This window comes from Syngnathoides biaculeatus, chromosome 22 (assembly GCF_019802595.1).
Source record: "Syngnathoides biaculeatus isolate LvHL_M chromosome 22, ASM1980259v1, whole genome shotgun sequence".
Lineage (NCBI taxonomy): Eukaryota > Metazoa > Chordata > Actinopteri > Syngnathiformes > Syngnathidae > Syngnathoides > Syngnathoides biaculeatus.
The window spans coordinates 15,172,421-15,185,568 of NC_084661.1; the positions used below are offsets into that span (position 1 = coordinate 15,172,421).

Here is a 13,148-nt window from a genome sequence, read left to right on the forward strand (position 1 = left end):
GGGGGCTGGAGATTTGGTTGAGGGGGGTGAGCGGACCCGACCAACTGCTGCCTCGCCATTGCATCATTGACAACATGCAACATACTCACAAATGCACGTTTGACCACCACCAATGCTTCCTTTTCCTCTTTTTTTTTTTGAGGGTGGGGGGGGGGGCTCCACTTCCCACGTCCGTTTATGAGCTGAGGATGAACACAAACAGGGTTAGGTTGACTTCTCAAAAAGGAGGAACAAAACAAAGAGAAGCGACGGAGGGATTGGAAATGAAAGGTTTACAACGCGCCGGCTCGCGAGATCACCGAGCGAACGGGACGCCAAGAGGCTCACACGTAAACATTCACGACGTGAACGTGGCGAACACTGCACACACACGCAAAAAAAAAAAGCGATTGCAGTTATCTCCGTTGGACGGGTTTCGTTTGTCGAAATTTGCAACCCCCTCCACCCTCCACCCCGAAATCTCACATCGACGCCGCTGCATTGCGGCTCCTGTCCGTCGCGCGACAAATCGACCAAAAAAAAACCTCCCCCGCGGTTTTTAAGCATCTCCACGTTGATTAAAAGTGGCAAGCGTTCGTCGGGACGCGCTCAAATATCCTAATCGCGTTTTATTTACCTTCTGCGGCGGGCATCCATCTTTGGATCCAAGATCAGGCTGAAGCAATCGATCGCGGCGCGGCTCGCTGCGTCACTCGCCAGTGAAGGTAAAAGATGACATTTCTAGAAATTCTGGAAAAAAATTATACTGAACTCAAAGGAATGTGGAACGCGTGTTGGAATATACAATTGAATGGAAAAGGATTTGTTTAAGAAATGTGAAATAATTTAAAATGTGTCTTCATTTTGGGGGTTTTGTTCCCAAGAGGTCTTAAAAAAAAGTTTACGATTTAAAAGTTGATGAAGATATGGAAAAGTTGGGAATTGTTCCGTTATGTTTTCCAAGCCGCTCACCCTCACAAGGGTCGCGGGGGTGCTGGAGCCTCTCCCCAAAAAACTTTTTATTTTTCACAATTTTATTGTGAAGGAGCACGGCAATATTTGGAAGTCGGAATGTCATGAATTGCTCAAAATTGGTGATTGTTACTGTGGAAGTTTAGGGATTTTTTGTTGGAACTTTAGAATGCGGAAAATATTTCATAGTTGGTTCGACTCAATCAAGAACTGCTGAATAAGGGAAATATGTCAAATATTGTATAAATGTGAGGAATTCATTGTCAAGTGTGGAGTTGAGATGAACTTCCTAAAATGTGGAAAGTTATTTGAATGGTTTGAGTCTGTCAAATGTGGGAAGAGGAGGAGGATTACATAAAATCTCCTCAATGTAGGATTTGGAGAAAGTTGGAAAATTTTTCTGTGAAAACTAAAATTTGGGGAAGGTGGCGATTATTGGAATGTGGAAAATTGTTCTCAATATGTTCTGAATAAAATAAATATAAACCGTTTGAATAGGACCAAGAATGATGTGGAACACTTTTGTTGAATGTATCATTGTGAATTATTATTTATCTTTTGCAGAATATGTGGAATTCTGGTAAAACTGAATTTCTGGAATGTGGAAAATAGCAGCCATGATGCCCCCCGCCTCCCAAAAAAAAACACACCAGAGTATTCATTTTCCATTGTATCAAAATTGATTAATTTTAAGTCTTCTACCATGTACATTTATCAACAAAAATAAAAGTCTTTGTCCATATCAAAACAAACATGGCACTTTATACATTTTTTTCCACAATAAATACAATATTAACAAATGTGTCCCAGTTTTGCAGCATGACTGTGCAAGTTCTCCATGATTTGACGTGAAATGAGAGCAACGTCCATCTAAAACATATCGAAGACGTCCCCCGCGCCATCGTCGTCGCCCCCCTGCGATGAACATCGGACGTTTTCATTGGCCGCAGCGGCGACAATCGTAAAATATGAAATCGCGTTTCACCGTCCTGACCTCACTGGAATCCAAAACCTGTTCCTCTACTTCTTCGCCGCCGCCGCTGCTGACCTCAAAGTCTTCATCCTCGGAATCCTGGGAGACGAGTGACAAACAAACGTGACCAGAGAACGACGCTAGGAAGTTTTGAACGCGCCGGGCTGACACTCACTGAGGGTCTGGTATCCTTGTTGGTATCGTTCAGGTGGTACCGGGTTTTCTGTGATGTCAAAATGTTAACCGTGACGATATACAGTGAAGAAAATAAGTATGTGAACACCCTGCAACTGTATATCGCAAGTACTCCCACTTAGAAATCATGGAGGGGTCCGAAATTTTTATCATAGTTGCATGTGTTTGGAGGAAGACGAGTTCCATCCCAAGAACACCGTCCCTACTGTGAAGCATGGGGGTGGTAGCAACATGCTTTGGGGGTGTTTTTCTGCACATGGGACAGGACGACTATACCGTATTAAGGAGAGGATGACCGCGGCCATGTATTGTGAGATTTTGCAGTATATCAGGGTGTTCAAATACTTATTTTCTTCACTGTATAAAGAAGAGTGTTCCAGTAATTAATCTGTTATAAAAGCCATAATAAAGGCTTGCTTGGAAATGTCCTCGCTTGTTTTTAGCGTGACAAAAAAATGACTCACCGACAGATAATCCTTCATTGCCTTGGCGTAGTGTCTCTTCATCTGCGAGAGGTAAATATTACCATAGCGACAAAAGCGGAAGAGCCGTCCACGGACAAAATGTTTGTTTGCCGGCGTACCTTCATACAGCGTTCAGTGTAGCTCTCCTTCTCGTCGGCGTTCAACTCGCGCCACCGCCGGGCGCAGGCGCGAAAATTGTCCCCTTTGGGGACGCCCTTGGAGCGCGCCAGCTGCTCTTTGCAGTACAGGAGGTAACCGCTCCTAAGCAGCCGACATGACAGGGCCCAGGCTGAGAAGAACGGCCGGCGATCCGAAAGACGGGAAAAAGAAAAACAACTCTGCCGTCTTACAGGGGGGGCTGCGAGGGTCGGGGTTCCCCTGTGGATTCGTCCGAGCTCGATTCGTAATGATCCTACGGAAATCAATGCACACTTGCGAGATTAAAATGTTGCGACCTTCGTGTCCAAATGGACAGATGTGACGTTCTCATACTTGGTGCGTCTCCTTGGAACAACACTTCCTCTTCTTCTGCGCGCCCTGTTTACATCATAGGGGTGTAACGACGCTGTCATTACAGCAACACGCGTATTTATTTACTTACAATCCTACCGGATCAATAATTCATTCATTGACTCTGATTTATTTACCTACGATGCACCTGGACCGAATCAGCGCTCGACAAGCTAGCCTTAGCCGAAAACACCTATCAATCCATTTTCTTTTGCCGCTTATCCTCACGAACGTCGCGGGAAGTGCTGGAGCCTATCCCAGCTGTCAACGGGCAGGAGGCGGGGTACACCCTGAACTGGTCTCCAGCCAATCACAGGGCACATAGAGACAAAAAGTCACACTCACAATCACACCTAGGGGCAATTTAGAGTGTCCAATTAATGTTGCATGTTTTTGGGAAGTGGGAGGAAACCAGAGTGCCCAGAGAAGACCCACGCAGGCACGGAGAGAACATGCAAACTCCACACAGGCGGGGCCGGGATCAAACCCGGGTCCTCAGAATTGTGAGGCAGACACTTTACCAGCCGAGTCACCGTGCCGAAAACATACCATTTATTTATTTTTTTTTTTAAAAAAAAAGAGAATCAAATGATACGAACAATACTAACAAATAAAACTTTTGATTTATGCCTGGCATACTTTACGTGTTGTAATTACCAAGAAATATGCTTGTAATTCCTTTGAGCTAGCTTTATTTATCAGTTAGTGGAACAACTTCTTCTGCATCTCTTTTTCTTTCTTGTGTCCTGTCAATCCTCTCAGCAGTGCCCCTAGTGACTAGACCAACACACCACCATATGTTTGTGCCTTTTTAAGCATTTTTATTAATAAACACTCCAAGCTCCGATCATTCTGAACGGAATCGAGAAACCCTGAATCAAATCACTGCTGAAAACGTGTCGTTACACCCCTTACCTGCTCATCGCCCGCTGTATTTTTAGATGCATCCCTGCAACACAAACAAGTCATTCAAAAAAAAAAAAAAACATAACATAATTTGATGACATGTTCATTTTTATACCGTAACCTCCTTTTGCGTTTCACACGGGCAAACCGGTTTTTCATCCCATACAGGTGCTGCGATCGATAAAGAAGAAATGAGTGAGGTTCCGGTCACGACAGGAGAAGTGAAACGTGAAATTGAGAAAAGATTTTTTTGCGATTTAAATCCGGGTGGCACTCTTGATATTTGACAACCCGAATGCCGAACACTTGACTCGTGACGGATCACAAATCTGCAACGTGTCTTTTACCTTTTTGGGCGAATGAGAAAATTCATCAGCGGCTTCATCCACAAGCTCTGTGAGTGTTCGAATCTTGCGTATCTGGAAAAGAAAGCACAAAATGCATGTGAGAACTTTAAAAAACAGATTTTTTTTAATTGGAAAGAATGCATCAGGAATTAATAAAATATACAAAATACAGCAACTGGACCCTAAAAAGATCCACTGTCATGAAATGCATGATTTTTAGTAGGTTATTAATGGAAAAAAAACAGTAGCCGGTATGGACCCATACGTTTTGTTTTCACCACAAAACATGATTTTGACGTGGATGGCTTTTTGTCACTTCCACCATGACAATCCTCTCGAGGGATTTGTTTTAGAGAAGAAGAAGGAAGTGACGTACAGGGCAGTAGCGCACTCAAGCGGTCTTGTTTATTCTAGTTTTACCTGCTGGAAGGTAGCTAGTTGTTCCTCCGTGTTAGCCAAAACTCCAGCTCATTGTATTGCTGGATATTCCTCGAACACTCGGGGGGATGGACTCGCTCTTCATACTTTTCCAATAGACCCGGTTCGGGCGCCATTGTTCTCCGCTGCCGGAAGTGGATCAGGCGGCATGCGGTTTGGCCGTGATCCGCATATCATTTAAATATGACTCGAAACGACAGGGTCATATTAGACCAGTCACTTCACTGGGTTGTTCGACGTTCTCTTCTTCAAAAAGAGCTTCCGTGTCAGAAGGGGGGCGTGTTCGTCTCCCATAGTAGGGGCCACAGTGTGTTTTTCCAATGGCGAATGTCCCAGTGTGACATCACGGACAGAGGATGCACCCAATATGGTGACCGCTTGGATGTTGAAAGAGACTTCCACAAATTTGCGCAAGGATGACGCGCTCTCTGCTTTAATTTTTTCGTATGGACATTGAAGTGAATCATGTTATATGTATTTTTCATTCCAATATCTATTTTAGAATGTTTATAGGCATGACATTTAGGCTTGAACACAGCCCTTAGAGGTATTTTATTATAGTTTTTAATTTTGGCCCACAAAGCGGATCTGATTTACACTCATTAGTGAAGGTGCTGGGTCGGGCCCACAAACACTAAATCACCCAAACAAATGAAGATTAAATTCGGCTACCTTTTGCGAGAGGATGTTCCACCTTTCTTGGCAATCTTTGGGGGAAAATGGAGGAAAGGCCACCTCCTTCCAGTCGAGCGTCTTGAGTCCGTAGGAAAAAATTCTCCAACGGTCACGCTCCGAGATGTTTGCTTTCATCGCATTCAGAAGCTTCGAAATGTTTTCTTTTGTCCATTCTTGGTAAAACAAAGGGAAAGAGAAATTAACCTCAACAAGCGGGCAAAACAGTGACTTGTTTTGAAGCAAGTGCAGTGCCTACCGGTGTCCATTTCGGGTTCAGTCGTCCTCGTGGAGTAATTTGATGTATCAGCTCGAGAGCAAACTTAGCAGAGAGCTTTCCCGTTCTAGAATTAAAATGTGAATTTTGTTTTGGTTGTTACAGCTCCTGTAACCCTGATTGAAATCATGAAAATATCGCGTTATACAAGACTGCAACAAGAAGTTTGGGAACATGTTTTAAGTGAGGCGGCAACACAGAGCCGAGGGGAGCATCGTCTTCCTGTTCAAGCAACCAATCAGGAGTCATTGTCTTCTTCTTTGTGTGTAGACGGCAGTCGGGGATAATCGGGAATACCGCCATCTAGCGTTTTGCTGGTATGCACAAGAAATGGGAGCCCGTGCGTTTCGATTTTGAAAAAAAAAAAACAAACTCTCATTTATTATTCATGGGATTTAAAAAGGAAATTTCCTTTATTTTTCAATATGAATAATCTCTATTTTATCTTTAGCATTACAGTCAGTGCCAAGATTAATTTAATTGGGTGATTCTTGGCAATTGGGGACTTTTCATTGCGATATCTTTCCAGGAGTTTTTTTTTTTTTTTTAATTTGTATTTGTTTACATTTTGTCAGATGAATGACATGTTTAAGATTTCAGGGGGGGAATATAATTCTATGATAGATTTAATATCTACACAATATTTGCCATTGGTTTGTAAATCAACAAAATTAATTAGCTTTTCAGGCCATTGTGAACACATTTTTTGTTTACTTTCATTGTAATTTTTTAAAATATGCAATTTCCATACAGATGAAAAAATGCAGACAGAAATTTTACACCGAGCTCAGACTGCTCATTTAATTTCTCTCCATTAGAGTGATGTTAAATGCAGAATGTGGATTCATTTTTCTTTCTTTAGATGTTGGGTGGAAAGGAATATTGGGGACGCTCATTACGCTGAAATTATAGCAAAAAAAAAAAAAACAAGAAATAAAAAGAATATTTCCATTGATCTATGTTTTGGAGATCCTTAATTAAATGTAACATATAATTAAAGTGTGTTGCTATTTGTTCACAGTTCAATTATAAATATGTATTAACCTGAAATTTGACTGGGACATCTGGGTCAAAAAACAGAAATTTAACTTAAAAAAATATATATATTATTTTGTGTTCATGTTAGAAGGAAGACCACAAATAGTAATGTTTTCATAATTGGAATTTTATTAACTTCAAAGAAAACAAAACTATTTTCCTGGGGATAGAAAGGCACAAATTGCAAGGAATGCCAGTTTCATTTTTCGACAAATCTGATCTGTCATATGAAAATGTAACTGTAAGAAACATGTACCCAATTTTCAATGGCAATACAATTGCTTGCAAACTTGAATTTGAGCCATAATTAATTTTTTTTTTTAAATGATGGCCTTTCTTTATGCCTACAATGGCATCTGAGTTTCCCAGTACACATCTTGTCCCGGCTCCTCCTCGAACGTCACTTTAGCGTCGTCAGCATCCAACTTGAAAATAAAAATATAGAATAAAATAAAATAAAATAAAATAAAAGATGTAAAAGAGGCGTGAGACATTCACATGCGCGGGTCGAAATATAACGAAAAGCCACTTACACACTTCATCTCCAACTCGGTGAAGAGACGCCCGGTCATGACCATGCGCAACGGGATGGTGAGGATGAGGATGAACGGAAGCGCGAGGGACGCCGGACTGGACTTGATAATCCACAGAAGTGCGAGGCACACGATCTGGATGGCGGTGAAGACGTGCATTCTTGCGGTGCTCACCTGCCACCAAAGTCTAACGTTAGAACCCGTCCCCAAAATCCCACGCAACGGGCGACTCTTACTTTGGTGGCGTAAGGCTCGTTGGGGTGGTACTTCTTGGGGATGAGGAGGAGGAGCATGCGATCCCACAACTGGATGCCGTTTAGCGACGTGACGCCCATGTAGAGGAAAATGCCGAACAAGGCCGCCATGGGGATCAACTTCAAGATGGGCTCCATCAGAATGGACAGACCTTGGAGCAAACCAGCAGTGAAGATTCCGCTTAGCACCATTCATCCATCCAGCCGTTTTCTTTGCCGCCTATCCTCACGAGGGTCGCGGGGAACTGTCAACGGGCAGGAGGCGGGGTACACCCTGAACTGGTCGCTAGCCAATCGCAGGGCACATGGAGACAAACACCAGTCGCACTCACAATGACACTGAGGGGCAATTTAGAGCAGGGGCGTCAAAGTCATTTTTTTGTCGTGGGCCACGTTGTAGTTCCCGGTTTCCCCTCAGAGGGCTGTTATGACTGTGAAACCATAAAAATCGTTTATCGCCTCATCATATTGACACGTGAAATTTATGAATTACTTAATCAGAATCAGAAATCAAGGGTAATGGTTTTTTTCTACTATTGTTGATGTTTGGTAACGTAAAAACGCTTGGATTACCTCCACGATATGATTTATGATATGACAATTTGAAATTTTGGTACAGATTTGAACAAGAATCATTTGCCTTCGGGGGCCACATAAATCGTGCGGCGGGCGGGATCTGGCCCCCGGGCCTCGAGTTTGACACCTGTGATTTGGAGTGCTCAATTAATGTTGCGTGTTTCTGGGATGTGGGAGGAAACTGGAGTGCCCGGAGGAAAACCCACGCAGGCACGGGGAGAACATGCAAACTCCACACAGGCGGGGCCGGGATCAAACCCGGGTCCTCAGAACTGTGAGGCCGACGCTTTACTGGCTGAGGTGCCCGTGAAATTCCGGGCGTCAGAAAGGGACAGAAGCCACTCACCAACCAAGAGCGCCACGACGATGCCGCTGACTCTCTGCTCCAGGACTTTCTCGATCACGGGTTTGGTCCCCTTGCTCATGACGGTGAGCGCGTTGGCGTGAGTGACGGAGCGCACCGTGGCGGCGCTGAGCCACGGCACGCCGAAGATGGCGCCGATGCCGCCCATGCCCACCAAGATCAGAAGGTCAAAGTGGAAGCCGGAGCCTTTGGCCATCTTCCTCTCGGGTTTGCTCACGATCAAGCTGGAGAGGGAAAAGATGGACGATGTTCATCGGGATCTTTTTCCGGCGGGGTGTGGTAAGACCCACGTTGTGATTTGAGACTCCAAGAAGATGAGGATGAAGACCAGCAAGGCCGGAATGCAGCACGCGAACATCATCCACACGGGGAAGCGTGCGTGCTCGCCAAACGGGTTGATGAGCCAGCCTCTTTTGGATGGATTGGACACCATCAGACCTTTTGGAACCACCAGTTTCTACAGATACAATTGAGTTTGTTTTTCCACCGGAAACCAAACGGCCCGACATTTTGTACTCGTTGACCGGGCGACCGCGGAAAAACGCCGAGATCCGCCCCGACCTGAGTGTAGGTGTCGCCGATGCTGTAGTCCACGACAATCATGAGGAAAATGGCAATGGGCACGCCAAAGTCACCCAACAAACGTCTGACCTGTCAGAGCAAAACAAATACGGTGACTATTAGAAACATTATACAGTGAAGAAAATTAGTATTTGAACACCTGAGAAAACCAATGTTAACATTTGGTACAGTAGCCTTTGTTTACAATTACATTTGCACACACTGCAGGAGGGATTTTGGCCCACTCCTCCAGACAGATCTTCTCTAGATCAGACAGGTTTCTGGGCTGTCGCTGAGAAACACAGAGTTTTCTACTGGGTTTAGGTCTGGAGACTGGCTCGGCGATGCCAGAACCTCGATATGCTTCTTACGGAGCCACTCCTTGGTTTTCCTGGCTATGTGCTTCGGGTCATTGTCGTGTTAAAAGACCCAGCCACGACCCATCTTCAATGCTCTGACTGACGGAAAGAGGTTGTTCCCCAAAATCTCACAATACATGGCGATGGTTGCCCTGTCCCATGTGCATAAAAACACCCGCAAAGCATGATGCTACCACCCCCCCGTGCTTCACAGTAGGGATGGTGTTCTTGGGATGGAACTCATCATTCGTCTTCCTCCAAACACGGTTAGTGGAATTATGACCGAAAAGTTCCATTTTGGTCTCATCTGAACACATAACTTTCTGCCATGACGTGTCTGCATCATCCAAATGGTCATTGGCAAAGTTAAGACGGGGGCCTTGACATTTGCTGGTTTAAGCATTGGAGCCTTCCGTCCCATGCATGATTTCAAACCATGACGTCTTAGTGTATTACCAACAGTCACCTTTGAAATGGAAATTCTAGCTGATAGACAGGTGTTGAAATACTTATTTGCAGCTGTATCACACAAATAAATTGTTAAAAAAAAAAAATCACACTGTGATTTCTTGTTTTTTCTTTTTAGATCATCTCTCTCACAGTGGACATGCACCTACGATGAAAATTTCAGACCCCTCCATGAATTCTAAGTGGAAGAAAGATGTTCAAATACTCATTTTCTTCACTGTATATTTTATTGTATGCAGATAAAAAAATAAAAAAAAAATAAAAAAAAAGGGGGGGGGGGGCTACTCACTTTCCCAGGCAGAAAGGTGCCGTTCTTGAACTGGCGCAGGAAATACGCAATAAAGAAACAGCCGAGCATGAGGCACATGGAGAGCAGTGCCGTGTTCGGGTAAGGTGGCGTTAAAGTGTGGACGAGAACGGTCGTGTTGCCCGTCACGTTGTCGAAGATGACCGTCTGTTCCACTCTTGGGCGCCACGGGTTTTCTACAGATGAATTCAGATGATCGTAATTCAAAATCAGTGGATGAGCCTTGAAGATCTGGAGAGGTGGGAGAGTTGTGGTATCCTGATGGACTGCGCCACATTTCAGACCGAGGAATCGCGCGGCGGAGGCGGCCGACGTTTACCCTCGCGAGCTTGGCGAAGGTTTCGTAGATGAAGATGACGGAGATGAGGATGGAGAAGATCTCCTGGGTGAAGCGGGAAATGAACCGCACCAGGAAGCTTCCCTCGCACGCCACGATGATCACCACGATCACCACTAGCCACAAGCCCACCCACACTCGCCCGACGATGTACTCGATCTCCTGGGACTTGCAGAACTGTGGCAAGAAGACATGAGTGCCGGCGCTGGGAAAAACCGTGTATACATATTTCTTAAATTATTTTAATATATAAAGTATTTAAATTATACATGCCCTTCTACTATGCAGTTTATTATCAGGAAAAGCTAAAAAAAAATGCTTTAAAAAGCGTATTTTTTTTAAGGCTTGGAACGCATTATTTTTTTTTTCCATTCATTGTAAAGGGAAACATCGATTCAGTTTTCGAACAAATCACTTCTCGAACCGTTTTCCGGAATGGATTGCGGTCAAGAACCGAGGCATCACTGTAGTACTTGTTTTCGTATTTTAGCATCTACTTTGGTAACTATGACTCAAGAACCTACATATGCGAAGTTCTACAGGTCATCTAGTTTATTTTTATTTCTTTACTCACGGCATAGAAGGCCTCCTCAAACACTAACAAGGGCCCAGAGAACCCAATTACGAGCACAGGCTGGGCCGCGACGAAGCAGAAGATAATCCCCTGGATGCTCGTAGAAATGAGAAGCTCCGGGACGCCCATCATGTCCTCCACTTTGTCCGCTAAACGGGGAAATCCGATAGTTGAGCGCCAGCGTCTCATCTGTTCGTAGCGGAATCGCATACACACCTAGGAGGCCCCCGAAGGTGATGGCGGGGGAGAGAGCCGCGAAGTAGATGAAGATGATGGCGGCGAGGACCTGAGCGTTGAGTGCATCGGTAATGTCGCTCTTGTAGTACTGGTACCGTCTCCTAACGTCCCGTATCATGCCGCCGAACGGTCGACCCGTGCGGGCCAGGGGGTCTTCGGGCGGAAGTGTCGTACAGAAGGAAACTAAAGAAACATCAGACTTCCTCAAGTTCACCATCAAATTTCACCAAAAGGTCCAACATCCCTAACTTTCGGCGAGAACTGCGGTGTATTATATGCTCTATGATATTTCGCCGTGACAGTTCCGTCCCGCCTTACTCTGACCCGCCTTGCTCTCCAGCACGGTCTCGGATGAGTGGTCTCTGTCCTTCAGCAGCTTCTTCTGAAAGTCGATGATGGACGTGAGCGTGGCTTCGTTTTGGATCTCAGTAGGTGGGATGACAATGCTGCAGTCCATGAAGTCGCCCACGGCGTCGGTCAAGTTGCGCAGGCTTTTAGCCCGAGACGCCGCCTGGTTGAACACCTGGTGGACAGAAATAGAAATATACAAATTCCCTTCCAAAGAATTTCACTTTTGGATTCAATCCACTCACTTTGTCAGCCATTAGTGCCGCCATGGCTCGCCCACTCTCGTGGTAATCCGTGTCGGCGTTGCTGGGCCCGATCAGCACCAAGACGAAACGTAATGGCTCCGGAGCCTCCAACGCTGAGTCGAGCGCCGCCGCCTCTTTCAGGCGCACAAACACGACGGCGGGCTTCTCCAAAAAGTCCAGAGCTCCTGCACCAGAACATCGAGATAACGTCGACGAATTCGAAAATGCAGGTTCGCTGTCCCTTCTTTAAAATGTTCTGACAGTGAAGTAACACTTTCGGACCTACTAACACCATGGAGGCCTCCACGCGATCAGATTCATCCCTCTACACAAAACGGGAAACGTTCGTTAGCGAAAGGTCAATTGCAGCCAATCAGAACGTTGAGGAGGGGACGCGCTCACCCTTTCCTTGACCGAAAACCTGCGGAGGTCCGCTCCGTCAGTCAGGGCTTGACTCTCCGGATCGGCTTGTTGGCTGCAGTGGACAAAATAGACAATGAACCGGTACCGAGGAGGCAGGGTGTAGTCTACAACGGCGTTGTTGCAGCTACTGTATGATGAGAAACGGGGGAATGATGACAGTCGGTGATATCCCATAATATGGCAATTTAAATTCAGTTAACTCAGTCTTAGTACCGATTCCCGATCCTGTTTTGGGTCTACCTGCGGTCGTGGAGCAGACACTTCATGACGCCCTCCTGGTCTCCTGGTCGGATCTGCTTCTGCTTGAGCATCTCGGCGACTATTTTCTCCGCGATGGCGGCCCAGGTCTTCTCCGCGCAGTCAAAGAGCATCACACCTGCATGAGAAAAACGTGGGTGCGCTTGTGCTCGGCGATGACCGCTACGTACCCACTAAGTCACATTTAATGTAGATGCGTGGTTTTAAGATACTTCAATTTTACGCATCTAGAAACATCTGATGGGAGGAATTTTGTAAATTTTTTTAAAAATGGATTGGCCTCACAGTTCTGAGGTCCCGGGTTCAATCCCGGCCCCGCCTGTGTGGAGTCTGCATGTTCTCCCTGTGCCTGTGCGGGTTTTCTCCGGGCACTCTGGTCTGCTCCCACATCCCAAAAACGTGCAACATTAATTGGACACTCTAAATTGCCCCTAGGTGTGATTGGTTGTTTGTCTCCATGTGCCATGCAATTGGCTGGCAACCAGTTCAGGGTGTACCCCCGCCTCCTGCCCGTTGACAGCTGGGACAGGCTC

At 45.5% G+C, this 13,148-nt stretch overlaps 2 protein-coding genes across 8 annotated transcripts in view; both read right to left on the minus strand.

The window, feature by feature from the left end:
- Window positions 1-89: 89 nt before the first annotated feature.
- LOC133495554 (upstream-binding factor 1-like protein 1) lies at window positions 90-5,958 on the minus strand. Of its 2 annotated transcripts, XR_009793606.1 has the most exons (13): window positions 5,716-5,958; window positions 5,457-5,632; window positions 4,347-4,418; window positions 4,115-4,170; window positions 4,009-4,042; window positions 3,076-3,120; window positions 2,934-2,995; window positions 2,703-2,844; window positions 2,584-2,625; window positions 2,100-2,147; window positions 1,946-2,023; window positions 617-729; window positions 90-182 (listed from the first exon to the last, which is right to left on the minus strand). XR_009793606.1 is itself a non-coding variant. In XM_061810363.1 (12 exons), exons 1-12 carry the CDS (start codon window positions 5,723-5,725, stop codon window positions 1,822-1,824), a joined length of 810 nt encoding a protein of 269 aa, XP_061666347.1. In that variant the 5' UTR covers window positions 5,726-5,958; the 3' UTR covers window positions 785-1,821. The 2 variants fall into 2 exon arrangements, 1 of the variants encoding a protein (XP_061666347.1); XM_061810363.1 differs by lacking the exons at window positions 90-182; window positions 617-729 and adding an exon at window positions 785-1,866.
- A 919-nt stretch (window positions 5,959-6,877) lies between these two features.
- Window positions 6,878-13,148, minus strand: part of slc4a1b (solute carrier family 4 member 1b (Diego blood group)) — a 47,955-nt gene continuing 41,684 nt past the window's right edge. For all 6 annotated transcript variants that reach the window (XM_061810383.1, XM_061810382.1, XM_061810381.1 and 3 more), the window contains 15 exons: window positions 12,598-12,733; window positions 12,337-12,409; window positions 12,217-12,259; window positions 11,935-12,119; window positions 11,660-11,864; window positions 11,321-11,524; window positions 11,105-11,253; window positions 10,513-10,707; window positions 10,176-10,424; window positions 9,060-9,149; window positions 8,789-8,955; window positions 8,481-8,722; window positions 7,541-7,710; window positions 7,305-7,478; window positions 6,878-7,196 (listed from right to left, as the gene is read on the minus strand). In XM_061810383.1, the coding sequence (XP_061666367.1) occupies window positions 7,116-7,196; window positions 7,305-7,478; window positions 7,541-7,710; window positions 8,481-8,722; window positions 8,789-8,955; window positions 9,060-9,149; window positions 10,176-10,424; window positions 10,513-10,707; window positions 11,105-11,253; window positions 11,321-11,524; window positions 11,660-11,864; window positions 11,935-12,119; window positions 12,217-12,259; window positions 12,337-12,409; window positions 12,598-12,733 (2,363 nt within the window). In that variant the 3' untranslated portion in view covers window positions 6,878-7,115. The remainder of the gene's footprint in view (window positions 7,197-7,304; window positions 7,479-7,540; window positions 7,711-8,480; window positions 8,723-8,788; window positions 8,956-9,059; window positions 9,150-10,175; window positions 10,425-10,512; window positions 10,708-11,104; window positions 11,254-11,320; window positions 11,525-11,659; window positions 11,865-11,934; window positions 12,120-12,216; window positions 12,260-12,336; window positions 12,410-12,597; window positions 12,734-13,148) is intronic.

What these genes read in the sequence shown, in the direction of transcription:
- LOC133495554 (XM_061810363.1), bottom strand. An exon ending in CAATGAAGGATTATCTGTCG is followed by an intron (nt 2,148 to 2,583) that starts GTGAGTCATTTT and finishes TTGACATCACAG; the next exon opens with AAAACCCGGTACCACCTGAA. An exon ending in ACAAGGATACCAGACCCTCA is followed by an intron (nt 2,024 to 2,099) that starts GTGAGTGTCAGC and finishes CTCGTCTCCCAG; the next exon opens with GATTCCGAGGATGAAGACTT.